Here is a 13,718-nt window from a genome sequence, read left to right as displayed (position 1 = left end):
CATATTTAGTTTTCCTATCTTTCGAAGGAAAGACAACCTATTTACCATAATTGAGTTTTCTGTTTTGTAAAAAAAAATTATAATTCTTTCATATTTGGCTAGTCCTTTTTTTTGGAGACAAAAGTTTTGGACTTCTATAAATTGAGATCCTTCCTTCTTATTCAGCAGCATCCACAATGTAGTCATGTGGGGTTTGAGAGTCGTGTTTAGGGGGAGAACTTTACGGGACAAGTGTTAGTGTGTCACTTGTGTTTGTCTCTTCGTGAGGTTGTTCTTTCGATATTTTATGTCTCTTTTATATAGTAGATTGCTCATCTCTGTCGTGGGCGTAGGTCAATTGATAGAGGCGGATCTAAAATTTAAATCTTATGGGTTCAACTTTTAAAGTTTTTAGCATTGAACTCATTATATTTTTAAAGTTATGGGTTCATATTTATTATTTTTGTAATTTTAATGAATTTTTACACATAAAATTGTACTCTGCGTTAAAAGTTATGGATTCAGTTGAACCCGGTGATATAATACTACATCCGCTACTGTCAATTGACCGAACCACGTTAAATTTTTTTGTCTCTTTTAGTAGATTTCTCTTTTGTTCTTTGATTTATCGTCGTTCAAAATTTGCTTACTAGTTTCCGCATGACACCTAATTATTTTCGATCCTAAAGAGGAAACTATTCAGAAGCTAAAATGTTCCCTATATTAGTGTATATTGGATTGTGTGTGAGATAGAGAGAGAGCACAGATGGCTACTGAGAGAAAAGAACAAAGGTTTCTTTGCGCTTCTATTAATTACAATGAGAAGAAAGTAGAATACCAACTACTTACAGTATGGGGGAGGTAATATTTAGAAGATTGCTAGGGGCATGGTGAAAATTTGGACTGCGCTTTTCACAGCTTCAACATCGATATCTACCAATTTTCCCGTCTCTGATGAAATGGTTGCACATTTCTTTTCTTCTGCATTAGGAACAAAACTTCTGGCCTTATCCTCAGAACAGAATAGCCCAACACTGCACAGAGAAAACCAGAACAGATTTCAGACATGGTTTCATGCCCCCCCCCCCCCAATAGGTAAAATCGATAGTAAATATAAGACTAGTGTATAAACTTCCCACAAAGACAGCAAAAGATGCAAAAATTTCGCCAGTTACAGCTTGTAATACATGACATTACCTTGGCTTTCCACGTGCATGAGCAAGTTGTATGGCAGCTGTATTTGTACATATCACTCCAGCAGAGTCATCAATAAGAGCAGCAAGCTAAGTCAGAGAAATTTGTGAACACTATTAGTTTCTAGTGCTCGTGTTGCTATTTCCTTCTAAAATTTATATACTTCCATTACGTTCTTGTGGACAAAAAAGCAGCATATAGATAAAGTTGCTGCTACTAAACATGCAACAGAAGCAGCTAATTCAAGAATTTCTCTCTTTATGTTTCTTCAACCACTGGTGTATCAGTCATTGAAAATACATATGATATCATGATCTGGCAGAGAAAACAAACCTGTCCAGGAGTGGTTATGAACACTATACTAGCATCTAAACCAACTGCATCTTCCACATTTTCTCTTTCTTTCTCATGCGGAATGACAAAAACTGGTTTGATTCCCCTGATATAGTTTGCTGTCCATTAGTATATCTCACAAAATTTATTGCATTTGATGAGAAAGACTAACCAGCTTTTTCTGAAAAACACGGACATCATACCTAATCTCTTCTGCTATCTCAGCCCAAATCTCGATTGGAAGCAAGCTGTCAGCATCGCCCCTCGACTGCATAGAAGCTTTGGAATCTGATTTTATCCCATGAATTACAATATATTTCCCTCTCTGTGCACCAGCATTCTTATATTTTGCCTCTACAACCTCCCTAATCTTTCTTGAGATTGAAACTTTAAGTGGGGGTAAAGGTTGTCGTGGTACTTTACGAGCTGGTCTGCCCAACCAATCAACCATCTGACGATACCTATGTCACAAAACTGCGTTTATAAACATGTGATATGCAAACTAAAATTTCAGTTAAAACATCTACATACATATGGTATCCGCCCTCAGAAAGTTTCATGCTCTCTGGTGTAAAAGTTTCTGATAGAAACAATCCTGCTCCTGCAGAATTCACATTTGGGTAAATGTAGCTAACTCTGTCACGGGCGGTTGACATAAACAAGAATACTGCATGTCCAATCCCTGCCAGTTTGGTTGACAAGATCATATCATAGTACCTACTCTGCAATAAACCATGTATCAGAGCAAAATAACTTAGCCAAAAAAAAATCCTAGTATAAATTCTCTATTCATAATGCAGGTAGCTTGAAGCTGAAATGCAGAACAGTAAATTTTTATCTCCATTTGACTAGAAAAAGTGATTAATAATTTAATATCTTGAAGTTAGTGTAAGCAATTATTTAATTTTCAAACACGGTTTGCTCGACTTCACAAGGATCTTAATCTACACTTGTGCAGGAAAAAAAACAAAAGGGTAAAGCAAAACAAATCTGGATGATTGGCGAGCATTGCACTAGCCTTTTCCAGGCAAATCTTAAAAGTCAAAAAGGCTGTTTAAACTAGATAACTATAGGTGCAATTATATTAAGACCAAGGTGATCACTTAGCTACATAATTAAGAAAAGAGCTTCAGTATTATATACACTGACGGTGTAAGTATCTACGTAATCAAGTCGTTGATAAGATAATTATAAATAAATCTTCGTACCTAGCCAAGTGGCTTAGGACCCGTTTGTCCATAAAAAAATTCCATTTTTATAATTTTTTTTCTTTCAAAAATGTGTTTGTCCATGAAATTTTTCAGTTTTTTAAAAAAAGTTGGAAAATGAATTTTTCAAGAACCATTTTTGGGTGGATCAAGTTACTTGCCAACTGCCACCTATCGACCCCGACCTCTTTTCTTTTTCAAAAAAACTTTTTTTCCCCACTCACAATACTGCAATATTGTTTAAATGCATGTCCAAACACAAATTCAAATTCCAAATACCGTTTTTCAACTTAACTCCAAATACTAGTTCTTCCTTTTTTCCAAAATTGCATTTTTTATGTCCAAACGCCTAATTAGTGTTTGATGTTTCTCTAAGTTTAAGATGCAGTGTGATAATTACATACATACATCTAGATATAGCAAGAACCAGACTTAGAAGGCAAAAAATTGTTTAATTAATGATCTGTTATAATGGAATGGCGGCAAACCTTAAGAATTCCAACCATATCTGTGTACTCTGCTGGTTCAGGAAAATCATCATCTAAGTCATAGGCATTAGCCCACCTCACATTTTTGTTCAGTTCAAAAGTCTGCTTTCCCCTTGGCGTCGCAAGAATATCCACTTGAACACCAGGGTACCTATCCTTAATCATCTGAATTGTTGGAAAAAATAGCAAATTCTCATAAACTCCTCCATCAATTACACAACAGCATCTCCTAACATCACCTCTAATTTTCAAACCCAAGGAAGCAATTTCGACAGAGTATCCCATTGGGAATTTAAGGAATCCGTATGGATTATCGGGATTATCAGGTGGTCTTGGATCCTCATCTTGTTTACCATCAGAAAAAAGTGAACCATACTCCATTTCAGGATCATCACCATAGTCAAAAGGGTCAAGCCATGGATTTTTCTTCTTAGCATTGAGCAGAAAACTCCCTGATTTTCTGGCACAAAATGTGTTATCCAATGGATTTTTAATCAAGAAAGGTACATTTGTGACATGGGTTATAGGAAATGAAGGTGGGCTATTAAGAAAATGAGAAACGGACTTAGGTAGTAGACTAGTTGTAGCCATTTGAGTGTATCATAAAATTCTGCAATAATTTTGGGATAGGAACTGCTTTTGTTACTAAAAACTATAGCAGAATAGCAGAAGCTGACGTTGGATTTGAATGTGTGAAGGGTGTTGGATAAGTAGGTCCCAATGTTTTCCCTTTGTTCTTGCCTTGTCTTCTACTTCTGGTAGTAAAAAATACAAGTGCTAGCAATACTATATTTGTACACCAGCATAGGGAGAATCAGTTACAGATTTCCTATAAAAAGATTGCTTAAGAAGCAATCAAGGAAAAAGTTGCATGTGAAAAGGAAAGAAAAAAGGGCATCCCGGTACACTAAGCTCCTGTTATACGTTGGGTCCGGGAAAGAGTTGGACTACAAGGGTCTATCGTACGCAGTCTTAACCTATATTTTTGCAAGAGACTATTTCTATAGCTCGAACTTGCGACCTCCTGGTCACATGACAACATTTTTACCAATTGCGCCTTAAAGAAAAGAACTCCGCAAAACTGTCTATCAAGTCAAAAAAGCAAGATTAGAAAAAGAGTCAATGATGAGATGAAAAGGAAGAAAAGATTACATAGAGGGAGAGAGACGAGATCTTAAAAGGGAAAAAGTAAATTCTTAGGCCTTGTTTTATTCACTAACTAGCTTGTGAGTAGTCTCTGATCTACTGACTTTAGTGTAACTTCCTTTGATAGTATTGTTTCCTCTTTATAATCTTAATATATATGAAGATGTCCATGAAACTAAAGTTGTACTCAAACTTTCATTTGTAACTTTTACATCACCTATTTTTGGTTTCCATTTCCAATCTGACATTATATAATGCAACAGTACTCTAGTAGTACTAAACTAAAACTAGCATTATTAACTTGTAATACTTCAAACTTAGAGATTGAGGGTTGGTCGATACTCAAACCTAATTATCAAATTAAGATATATCTCACATTTTTTTAACGAGTCATAGAGCAACTATTATCAGAAAGTTTAATTCTAAACTCTTACGTATTACGTAACTAACATGAGTTCCGTGTATAATAGGGGGAAGGCAACAATGCAAAAATTAAGATCAAAATTTTCACTAATCAATGGACCAAACATTTCTTACGAACAAGCTATGCTTGCAAGCCGTTGATATGAAAAAGAAAAAAAAGTTATTTTAACCACTTTTGCACACCCCCAAAAAAATGAAAGGGAGACTACAAATAAAACCTAGGTCCCTCGATACTAAATTTTCTTAGATAAATAGGTGTAGCTGCTACTCCCCCGTCACGTACCCATCCCAAATTAACAAGTTAGCTTCAATATATAGAATTTATGTCAAAATCAATTTCTTCTATCATTTTTGCAGTAATAGAGTAAGAGGAGCAATAATCAAACACCACATTTTGGTTTCGTACTTATCCTGAACTCTGTTTTGAGCTGGCAATTCCCCTCTTTTTCTTTTCCTTTTCCTTTTCTGTTTCATATTGGTCCAATAATGGTAGTTTAAAAAACACATTTTAAGGTTTAGTAGTTAGTATGTGCCTTTTTATTCTAAATTTTGTACTCTACGTAATATTTTCTTATTCTTCAAAGTGTATTATACTAGTTTATAAAACCAGAAAAATATTCTTAGATTGTGTAAATAATGCCCCTTTCAATTAAGTAAAAAAAAGAAGAGAACATTAGTAAATTGAGAAATACTAATTGAAGAAGATAAACGAAAAAGAGAACGCAAAAAGAAAAATAAAGTAGAAATATTTTATACGTGGCAAAAGCTAAGTGGTGGCTTTTGTTGATCACGCTGAAATGAAAATGAAGAACGAGCCGTAGTAATATGGTCTCTCTCTCTAGAAACATCCTTAAAGAAGTCGCCGTTAGTTTCCCAGATCGGACAGTCTCCAATTTCCCATTAAACCTGTCTACCCACTCCCCCCCCCCCCCCAACCCAACCCCCGAATCTACTTCCTTTTCTTCTTCTTGTCGACAATGTGCTCTTTAACTCTCTAGGGTTCTTATTCTCTACCTTCCGGTCCACAACAATTACAATGCACCTTCTTTTTCCTTTCACTTTTTTTTGCTCTCGCAGCAGTCCAACCCTAGCATATTTGAAATTCTAGTTTCTTTGAATTTCTAGAGTTGTAATTGCTTCAATGTCTGGAGGCCCTAGGGTTAAATCGATGAACCATGCTGATTCCGAGGTCCGACCAGTACTCGGGCCGGCGGGTAATAAGGCCAGATCCGTTGAATTACGAAAGCCCATTGAGAAGCCCGTTAAGACTAACAACAAGCCAGCTGAGACTGAAGAGTCTAAGGGCAAGAAATTTCCAGGAGCTGATCCGTTGCCGCAATCAAAGTCGCCGGTGGCTGCTTCGAAGAAATGTGGGAGTGTTCCTTCTATTTTGAGACAGCAGCAAGACCATAGGACTTTGTTGATGAGGCCTAATTTATCGCTCAATGCCTCGTGTTCTTCTGATGCTTCAACGGACTCTTCTCATAGCCGAGCATCCACGGGGAAATTGAGCCGCGGTAGTTTGACGCCAAAGTCTGGACGAAGGAAGCAATGCAGCCCGAAAGTAGACAAGTCTGAGAAAAGTGGAAAATCTGTTGGTGAATCGGAAAGCTTGTCTCCCAGTCCCGTCAGTGGTGATGCTTCAGTGATAAAGAAAAGGTGTGCTTGGGTGACCCCAACTACTGGTATGTCCACTTCTATAGTGTTGCAATTTTATTTGCTGAATGTCTTTTTACTGTGTTTTTGATAAGGCAAAGGCACTGTTAAGTGTCTTGCATAATTGTCTCTTTCTTAAGTTTCTTACATAATTGTGGGATAGCATTTCTGACACTGGTGTCCTTGGTTCATCTATAAGTCCTAGTTAATCCACTAGCAGCAGAAAATGGAAATATGTAGGTCTTTGCTAGAATATGAATATTCATCTTTAAATGTACTACTGAAGTTTGTAAAAGTGTAGATGGGGTTTGGATTTCTTTACTTTATTGGGACACAGAACAATGGACTCAATAGTTCAGCCACATTTCAAAGCTGGGCTAGTTCTGCTTTCAGCTGAGTTCAGGAGACTCATTCGAATTCTGAGTATTAGCTAACTCATTGATCTCATTTTGAAAAGCCTTGTGCCCCTAAGCTGTCATATTTCAAGCCTGCTACCATCTGAGTTATATAGTGCTATGCTGTTGGATACCAGCTAGATTGCTTGTCCATCTAGATAAATGCTCGTTGTTGATTGATGTATCCGTTACCTTTATTATATCCTAACCTAATCTAGTATTAATGCTCCTACAGATTATGATTATCTTCATGGTTACTATTTACGTATTGGATAACATTACCTGTTCCACGAAGCTGATCTTATATACGAATTGAATCCCCAATTACGTCTTGATCGGATTTCTTTGGATAAGACTTTCCTGTAATGGTTGCGTTAAGTTAGGGGAAATCTGGTAATTATTTAACAGTTAATCTTTTAGATGCGTTCCAGTTTCCTTTACCACCTAACGCAAATTAATGTGAGTAAATATGCTTATCTGTGACAGCTTGTACTAAGGCTTTTCCAACTTTCCTTTTCTTGTGTTCCTGTAGTTGGAATTTAATTCCATACCCTTTTCCAACTTCCCTTTTTTCTTGAGTTCCTGAAGTTGGAATTTAATTCCCTTCCTGGTGTTGCTTGAGGCAATGAAGAGGAGCACTTGACCTAGTATGTAAAGAAGGTAAAAGCAATTCTAAACTAGTAGCATACGCCTGTTCAGGAAGTCGCTTAAGTTTCATATTTTTTTTATGATGAACAAAGAAGGTAAGAGAATGGTCAAAGGAGTGAAATTTCCCCATCATTAATTGGGAAGTCATCTGTACATGGCATTTCCTAAGATGCCTCATATGCCTAATGAGTGTCCGAGCTGTAAACTTGATTTCCTTGGGCATTAAAAGAGGATCGTCTTGTAATTGCCGAGCAGTCTTATAGACATGATTTACAAGGTGTGCATGCTTCTCCAAGTGCCCCCACATGGCTCTTTATGAGATGCCAGTCTTATCTAACTGACCACCGGCTTTGTGAATTCCTTTTGAAGTAACTAGTGGTGTGTTCTTAGTTATGATGTGTGTCTTATTACTAATTATTACATAGAGTAGCTGGGTTGTTGGCTAGAAGGATGTTTGATAGGTACGAACACATGTATGCTCGTCTATGAGGTTCTATGTTCAAGTTTGATGAGAATGCACCTTTTCATTGAACAACTCCGAGGGCAAGTGCCAAAAGCTGGGGGGTGGGGGGTGGGGGGGATTATTACTCTCATTAACTAGTTTGTAATCTAGCCTCAGAATCTATTGATCCATGCAAGTTGAGCACTTTTCTTTTACCATTCGATTGTAGGTCCCATGTGTATAGTGTATTTATGATGCATGGATATTAGTAACATGCATGGTTGTATAATTTATTCATTAGCATCATTCTATTAAACCACATCTCCGGCATCTTATTTAATAGTCTTTTCCCTTATTTGCTATTTCTCTTCCTCCTTCTCTTTTTCTTTTGTCAACATGTAGCGTACATTAGGGTGATTAAGGACATGTACGATGGAGCCAAGACTCAAGTAAGGACGGTGGTGGAGACTCAGGTCATTTTCCGGTTTTGATGGGATTGTACCCGGAATCTGCACTTAGCCCGTTTTTATTTGTCCTGATGAATCGACGCAATACATCCAAGGAGAGGTGCCTTGGTGCATGCAATTTGCGGACGATATAGTATTGATGTACGAGACGAAGGACGGTGTTAACACCAAGTTAGAGGTATGAATATAGGCCCTGGAGTCTAAGGTTTCAGGCTGAGCAGGACTAAGATTGAGTACCTGGAATGCAGGTTCACTGGAATAACTCACGAAGCGGACGTAGAAGTGCGGCTTGTTACACAAATCATTTCGAAGAGAGATTCAAGTATCTTGGGTTTAGAATCCAAGGTAATTGGGAGATTGACGAGTATGTCACTCATCGTATTGGGTCGGGGTGGATGAAATGGAAGCTCGCTTCCGGTGTTCTATATGATAAGAACGTGCCACCTAGACTTAAAGGTAAGTTCTATAGGGTGGTTGTTAGGCCGGCTATGATGTTTGGAACGGAGTGTTAGCCAGTCAAGAGCTCTCATGTACTGAAGTTGCAAAGTAGCAGAGATGAGGATGCTGAGATGGATGTGTGAATATACTAAAAGAGATGAGATTGGGAGTGAAGATACTTGGGACAAGGTGGGAGTGGCCCCCATGGTAGATAAGTTGCGGGAAGCGAGGCTAGGATGGTTCGGGCATGTAAAAAGGAGATGCCTAGATGCCCCAGTGAGAGGGAGAGTGAGAGGTTGGCTATGGTGGGAGAGAAGTGATAAGGCAAGATATGACACACCTTCAACTTACTGAGGACATGGCCCTGGATAGGAAGATATTGAGATCGAGAATTAGGGTAGAAGGCTAGTAGGTAGCCGTGAGCGTATCCTTCTTGTTATCCTGATGTTGTTGATAATATGTCGGGTTACTGTTTCCTTTTCATGGTTTGTACGCTATTGTTTTCTTTCCAACAAGTGATGTGACTATGCTTCCTATGAGCAGAGGGCCTATTGGAAACAACCTCTCTACCTTTACAAGGTAGGGATAAGGTTGCGTACGCACTACCCTCTCCAGACTCCACTTGTAGGATTACGCTGAGTTTATTGTTATTGTATTGTTTCCTTTCCATGGTTTGTACGCTACTGTTTTCTTTCCAACAAGTGATGTGACTATGCTTCCCCTGAACCGAAGGTCTATTGGAAACAATCTCTCTACCTTCACAAGGTAGGGGTAAGGTTGCGTACACACTACTTTCTCCAGACCCCACTTGTGGGATTACACTGCTTTATTGTTGTTGTTGTTGTCTAACAATATCAAACATGGTCAGAGGAGTGATGGGTTATGTCCTTGATGTCGGGAAATTTAAGTGACTGGCCATGCATGAGCTCTGAAACATAATCATTTTGAAGTATTAATAAATCATTTCTAGAAAATCTCTCTCTACTGTAGTCTTTGTGGCAATCTTAGCTGCTGTCTTGGCCCCTTTGATATAAATAAAATCCTTGGGCAGGCCAGAACCTTCATTGTCATGATTGCGATGATAGGATATAACTGAGCTTTGGCTTCCTCTGGTGCACCGCTATCAGTGAAGCCCCCTCCGCGATTGGTGTATAGGATTCTCACTTGCCACTTCTCCTCCCATGGTGTTTGAGTTTACAGCCTATTATGAGATGTAGCGGGTCATTTCTATACCTTTCCGTTCCCTAATGATGAGATTTGGGGTTTAAAGATGGAAAATATGATAGTATTATTGTTTACCTTTCTCAAAAAGAATAAAAGAAAATAAAAGGAGTACGATACTATCCAAAAACAAAAAAGAAACAGAAGCGACAGAAGTGTTATGATGATAGGATCATTTTTGGGTCCGCTATTAACTGTGACCTGATGAGGGGAAGAATTAATTTCGGATTCTTTTTCCCTTAGTTGGGCTTAACCGCTTAAGAACTAACGGATAAAATTAAGAAAGGTCAAAGTGTTAGGCATGGAACCTGATACTGAATAAGTATGTAGTGCATGTAAAACTAATAGTTTGTGTACGTCTCTATTCCATTTTGTCGCACACATATGATGGTCTGTGATCTAGCTCTCTAGCTGGATTTACTTTTGTTCTTCTTTTCCTACATTGAGGAACAAGTAGCAACTCTTCCAACAAGTTGATCAGGGTAAATTTTTCCATTTTCGTGATCGATTCTAAGCAAAGGATCCATATAGGTTTCCTCTGAATGGTTTAGTCGCCATTCCTTTTTGGTCTTGGTTAACTCCCTGTTCTAAAAAGGTTTGTTTTTCTATTAGGAGTTAACCAAGTTTTCTCTTGTATCTATTTTGCATCTTCTTGATGCATTTAATGCAATACCTTACTTCATTTAAAAGAAAAAAGGATCCATATAGGTTTATTATTTGTCGGGAGTGCTATTCCGGTAGTATATCTCCGTGACGGGAAGCCTAATTTTTCCCTTAAAGACAAATTATTTGGTAGTGGAATAAAATGGGTTGAACAGAGGGGAAAATGAGACAGAAGACTCATGTAGCTAATCCTTGTAAGTCTGCGATTGGGGTTAATTCATTGTTTGTGATGGATTCTGTTATTGATCCAGTTTTGGAATTTGCCATTATATTGGTAGTAATCCCTTTTGCAGGATATATTGTTGTTATAATGTAGATGTTACGTTCTTATTAGTTCCCTCTGCTAATTGGTTTCATTTTGCCAAAAGATCCATCATATGCTGCTTTTCATGATGAGGAATGGGGAGTTCCAGTCCATGACGACAAGTGCGTACTCCTACTTTGTATTTTCTTATTCTTCTGCAGCATGCAATGACAAGGCAATTTCATGTGATGCTCAGTCTGAGTTACTGCTATTTTACAGGAAACTTTTTGAACTTCTCAGTCTATGCACCGCATTAGCTGAACTCTCATGGCCAGCAATTCTCAGTAAAAGGCATACGTTTAGGTACATTAAGCTCTGCACCAGTGCTTTGGAGTACCAGAACATGGGTTATTGTTTCATATCTGGTTGCCTTACAAAAGCTGGAACTATTTGTTATGCAGAGAAGTCTTTCAAAATTTTGACCCAGTTGCAGTCTCAAAACTAAATGAGAAGAAGATAGCACCACCAGGAAGTCCTGCCAGCACTCTCTTATCAGAGGTAAAGCTGCGGGCAATTATTGAAAATGCACGCCAAACCTGTAAGGTATGTGCAAAGTTTTCTCTCTTACTGGGTTGTCCTTGTCTTGAAGAAGAATTTGTACTGGGTTCTACTCAGTGCTTGGCTCTTTTTCGTCATAAATCGAAATACTTAGATAATTCCACCAAGATGGCTGTCAATTTTACAAAACGTAATAGGAGGCTGTGGGACCATCGTTAGATAATTAAAGAAGATAGCAACAGGAAATTGCTTCTTCGCTGCAAATAAATTAGAGCCCAATAGTTTTCAAGTTAATTGGTCTACGTTTGTTGTATCAGCTGTCTTGAGCAGAAAGCCTTTCCGTCGATAATTCTGCTTCTCAGAAAACTGATGGGTTTCTGTACTTGGTGCAAAATTTTCAAAATAGTTGGCAGCTGCATGTGATGTGCTGTTAAAGTCAGAAACTACAGATATGATATGATTATGAAATATAAGGCATTAGCTGTGTTTTTAATAGGTGCGGTATTCTAGAAGTGGGGTATATTAAATAACAAAGAGCTTCTGAAAGGAGAAAGAGAAACGATATTTCTCAAATATTTTTTTCTTTTCTTTTAAAAGTAAGGATTTCGGAGTATGAGGGTCAAATCATTAATTTTTTTTGTGTGAATTTGGATAGCGGCTTTTATTTAGTTCTTTTGAAATAGGAACTATATACTTTAGACTACATAAAAGTAGTCTAAATCATAACTTGTCTTGTTTAAATATTAAAGTAAAATCCATATTGGGCTCCTCAATATAACAGCGTCAGTGAGTAGTAATTGTTACTTGGAAACAATTTTTGACGCCATGCCCTTGTTATCCTCTCAGATAATCGATGAGCTTGGATCTTTCGACAAATACATGTGGGGTTTTGTGAACAACAAACCTATAGTTAGTCAGTTCCGATATGCAAGGCAGGTGCCAATGAAGACATCAAAAGCAGAAGGGATAAGCAAAGACCTAGTTAAAAGAGGATTCAGAGGAGTCGGGCCTACTGTTGTGTACTCTTTCATGCAAGTAGCTGGAATTACAAACGACCATCTCATTAGTTGCTTCAGATTTCATGATTGTGTAGCTGCAATTGATGGAATGGACAAAGATGATGGCCTTGTGGCCAAGACTGAAGTGAAACAACAACTCAAGGATGAAACTGAAATGGGTCTTATAAGAGCTATTGCTGACTTCAATTTATCCACATAGTGAATTGTGTCAAGGCGTCAAAGTAGTGATATGTAATTTATACTCCTAGTAGTAGATTTGGTGGCTTTGCGCCCTTGTTTGCGATACAGTTGAAAGGGCGGCAAGTGCTTGTGTATAAATGACCTTGCTATTATTTTTTCCCGCTGCTGTGTACATCTCAGGCTTTAGGCTATCTGCAGCTAAGTAGGGGTAGCGATGAAAATTTAAGAGGAATTTGCGTAGGCTGTGTGTATACAATTTGATAAAAAAATTAATGTCATAGGCCTAGGCAAAACTGGGCAAGGTGGAGTAGGTTTTAAGTGGGGAAAATTAAGTTGGCTGGACAAGTGAGTCGCTAATCATCCAGCGTTCCAGGTTAAGAAATTACATCTGAAAAAGAATGACGAAAAAAACATAGATTACATTAAAAGACAAGCTTAGGAAATGGTGGTTGACTAATACTTTTCTACATTTTATGTTATATGCTGTCTCTATATTTGTTTTACTACTAACGTTATAGCTTTCTGTTTGGAAACAGCCTCTCTACCCCAGAGTAGGGGTAAGGTCTGCGTACACACTACCTTTTTGAGACCTCACTAGTGGGATTATACTGGATTGTTGTTGTTATTATCGCTTTCTGTTCCGCTACCAGAAGAGATTTTTTGGAACTCCAGAAAAATCGGTAGTCGCTACAACCTCTGTCACTGCCTAGACAAGCCCCGCTTGACAGGCTCGTCCCAGAAGGCTGAGGGGGGATTGACCCCAGCTCATATGTATGGATAACCGTCCTCCAAACCAATTGGGTCATCCCGAAGGGGCCCCACCAGAAGAGATTACAAAGTTAATACATTATTTTCAGGTCAACGTTTGTGGTCGAGGCAGGCATTAACTTTGCAGGTTTGAAAATCAACTTGAATTGCGCTGACATTAACATTTAAAAACTAGGCGAGTAGCATAAGCTATTTTTGTTTTAGTCTTACCATGACCCTGAATTATAATAATCCTTAGCTCGCGGTAC

General features: G+C 38.1%; 2 protein-coding genes across 2 annotated transcripts; one reads left to right on the top strand and one right to left on the bottom strand.

Moving 5' to 3' along the window:
• Positions 1-753: 753 nt before the first annotated feature.
• On the bottom strand, positions 754-3,859 carry LOC104248003 (photosynthetic NDH subunit of subcomplex B 1, chloroplastic). The gene is made up of 6 exons (XM_009804174.2): positions 3,203-3,859; positions 2,038-2,228; positions 1,710-1,967; positions 1,507-1,612; positions 1,177-1,262; positions 754-1,013 (listed from the first exon to the last, which is right to left on the bottom strand). Exons 1-6 carry the CDS (start codon positions 3,791-3,793, stop codon positions 848-850), a joined length of 1,398 nt encoding a protein of 465 aa, XP_009802476.1. The 5' UTR covers positions 3,794-3,859; the 3' UTR covers positions 754-847.
• A 1,764-nt stretch (positions 3,860-5,623) lies between these two features.
• Positions 5,624-12,862, top strand: LOC104248004 (uncharacterized). The gene is made up of 5 exons (XM_009804175.2): positions 5,624-6,456; positions 11,070-11,127; positions 11,225-11,308; positions 11,407-11,548; positions 12,350-12,862. Exons 1-5 carry the CDS (start codon positions 5,913-5,915, stop codon positions 12,719-12,721), a joined length of 1,200 nt encoding a protein of 399 aa, XP_009802477.1. The 5' UTR covers positions 5,624-5,912; the 3' UTR covers positions 12,722-12,862.
• Positions 12,863-13,718: the final 856 nt, after the last annotated feature.

Source organism: Nicotiana sylvestris, chromosome 3, assembly GCF_000393655.2.
Source record: "Nicotiana sylvestris chromosome 3, ASM39365v2, whole genome shotgun sequence".
In the NCBI taxonomy this organism is placed as follows: Eukaryota; Viridiplantae; Streptophyta; class Magnoliopsida; order Solanales; family Solanaceae; genus Nicotiana; species Nicotiana sylvestris.
This window is presented reverse-complemented; position numbering and strand designations above follow the sequence as displayed.

Excerpts from the sequence above, each read along its gene's own strand:
- LOC104248003 (XM_009804174.2), bottom strand. The coding sequence starts at position 3,793 with ATGGCTACAACTAGTCTACTACCTAAGTCCGTTTCTCATTTTCTTAAT. Across the intron at positions 2,229-3,202 it reads ATATGGTTGGAATTCTTAAG|AGTAGGTACTATGATATGAT; the intron begins GTTTGCCGCCAT and ends GGTTTATTGCAG. Across the intron at positions 1,613-1,709 it reads GAGATAGCAGAAGAGATTAG|GGGAATCAAACCAGTTTTTG; the intron begins GTATGATGTCCG and ends AAACTATATCAG.
- LOC104248004 (XM_009804175.2), top strand. The coding sequence starts at position 5,913 with ATGTCTGGAGGCCCTAGGGTTAAATCGATGAACCATGCTGATTCCGAG. Across the intron at positions 11,128-11,224 it reads GTTCCAGTCCATGACGACAA|GAAACTTTTTGAACTTCTCA; the intron begins GTGCGTACTCCT and ends GCTATTTTACAG. Across the intron at positions 11,549-12,349 it reads ATGCACGCCAAACCTGTAAG|ATAATCGATGAGCTTGGATC; the intron begins GTATGTGCAAAG and ends TTATCCTCTCAG.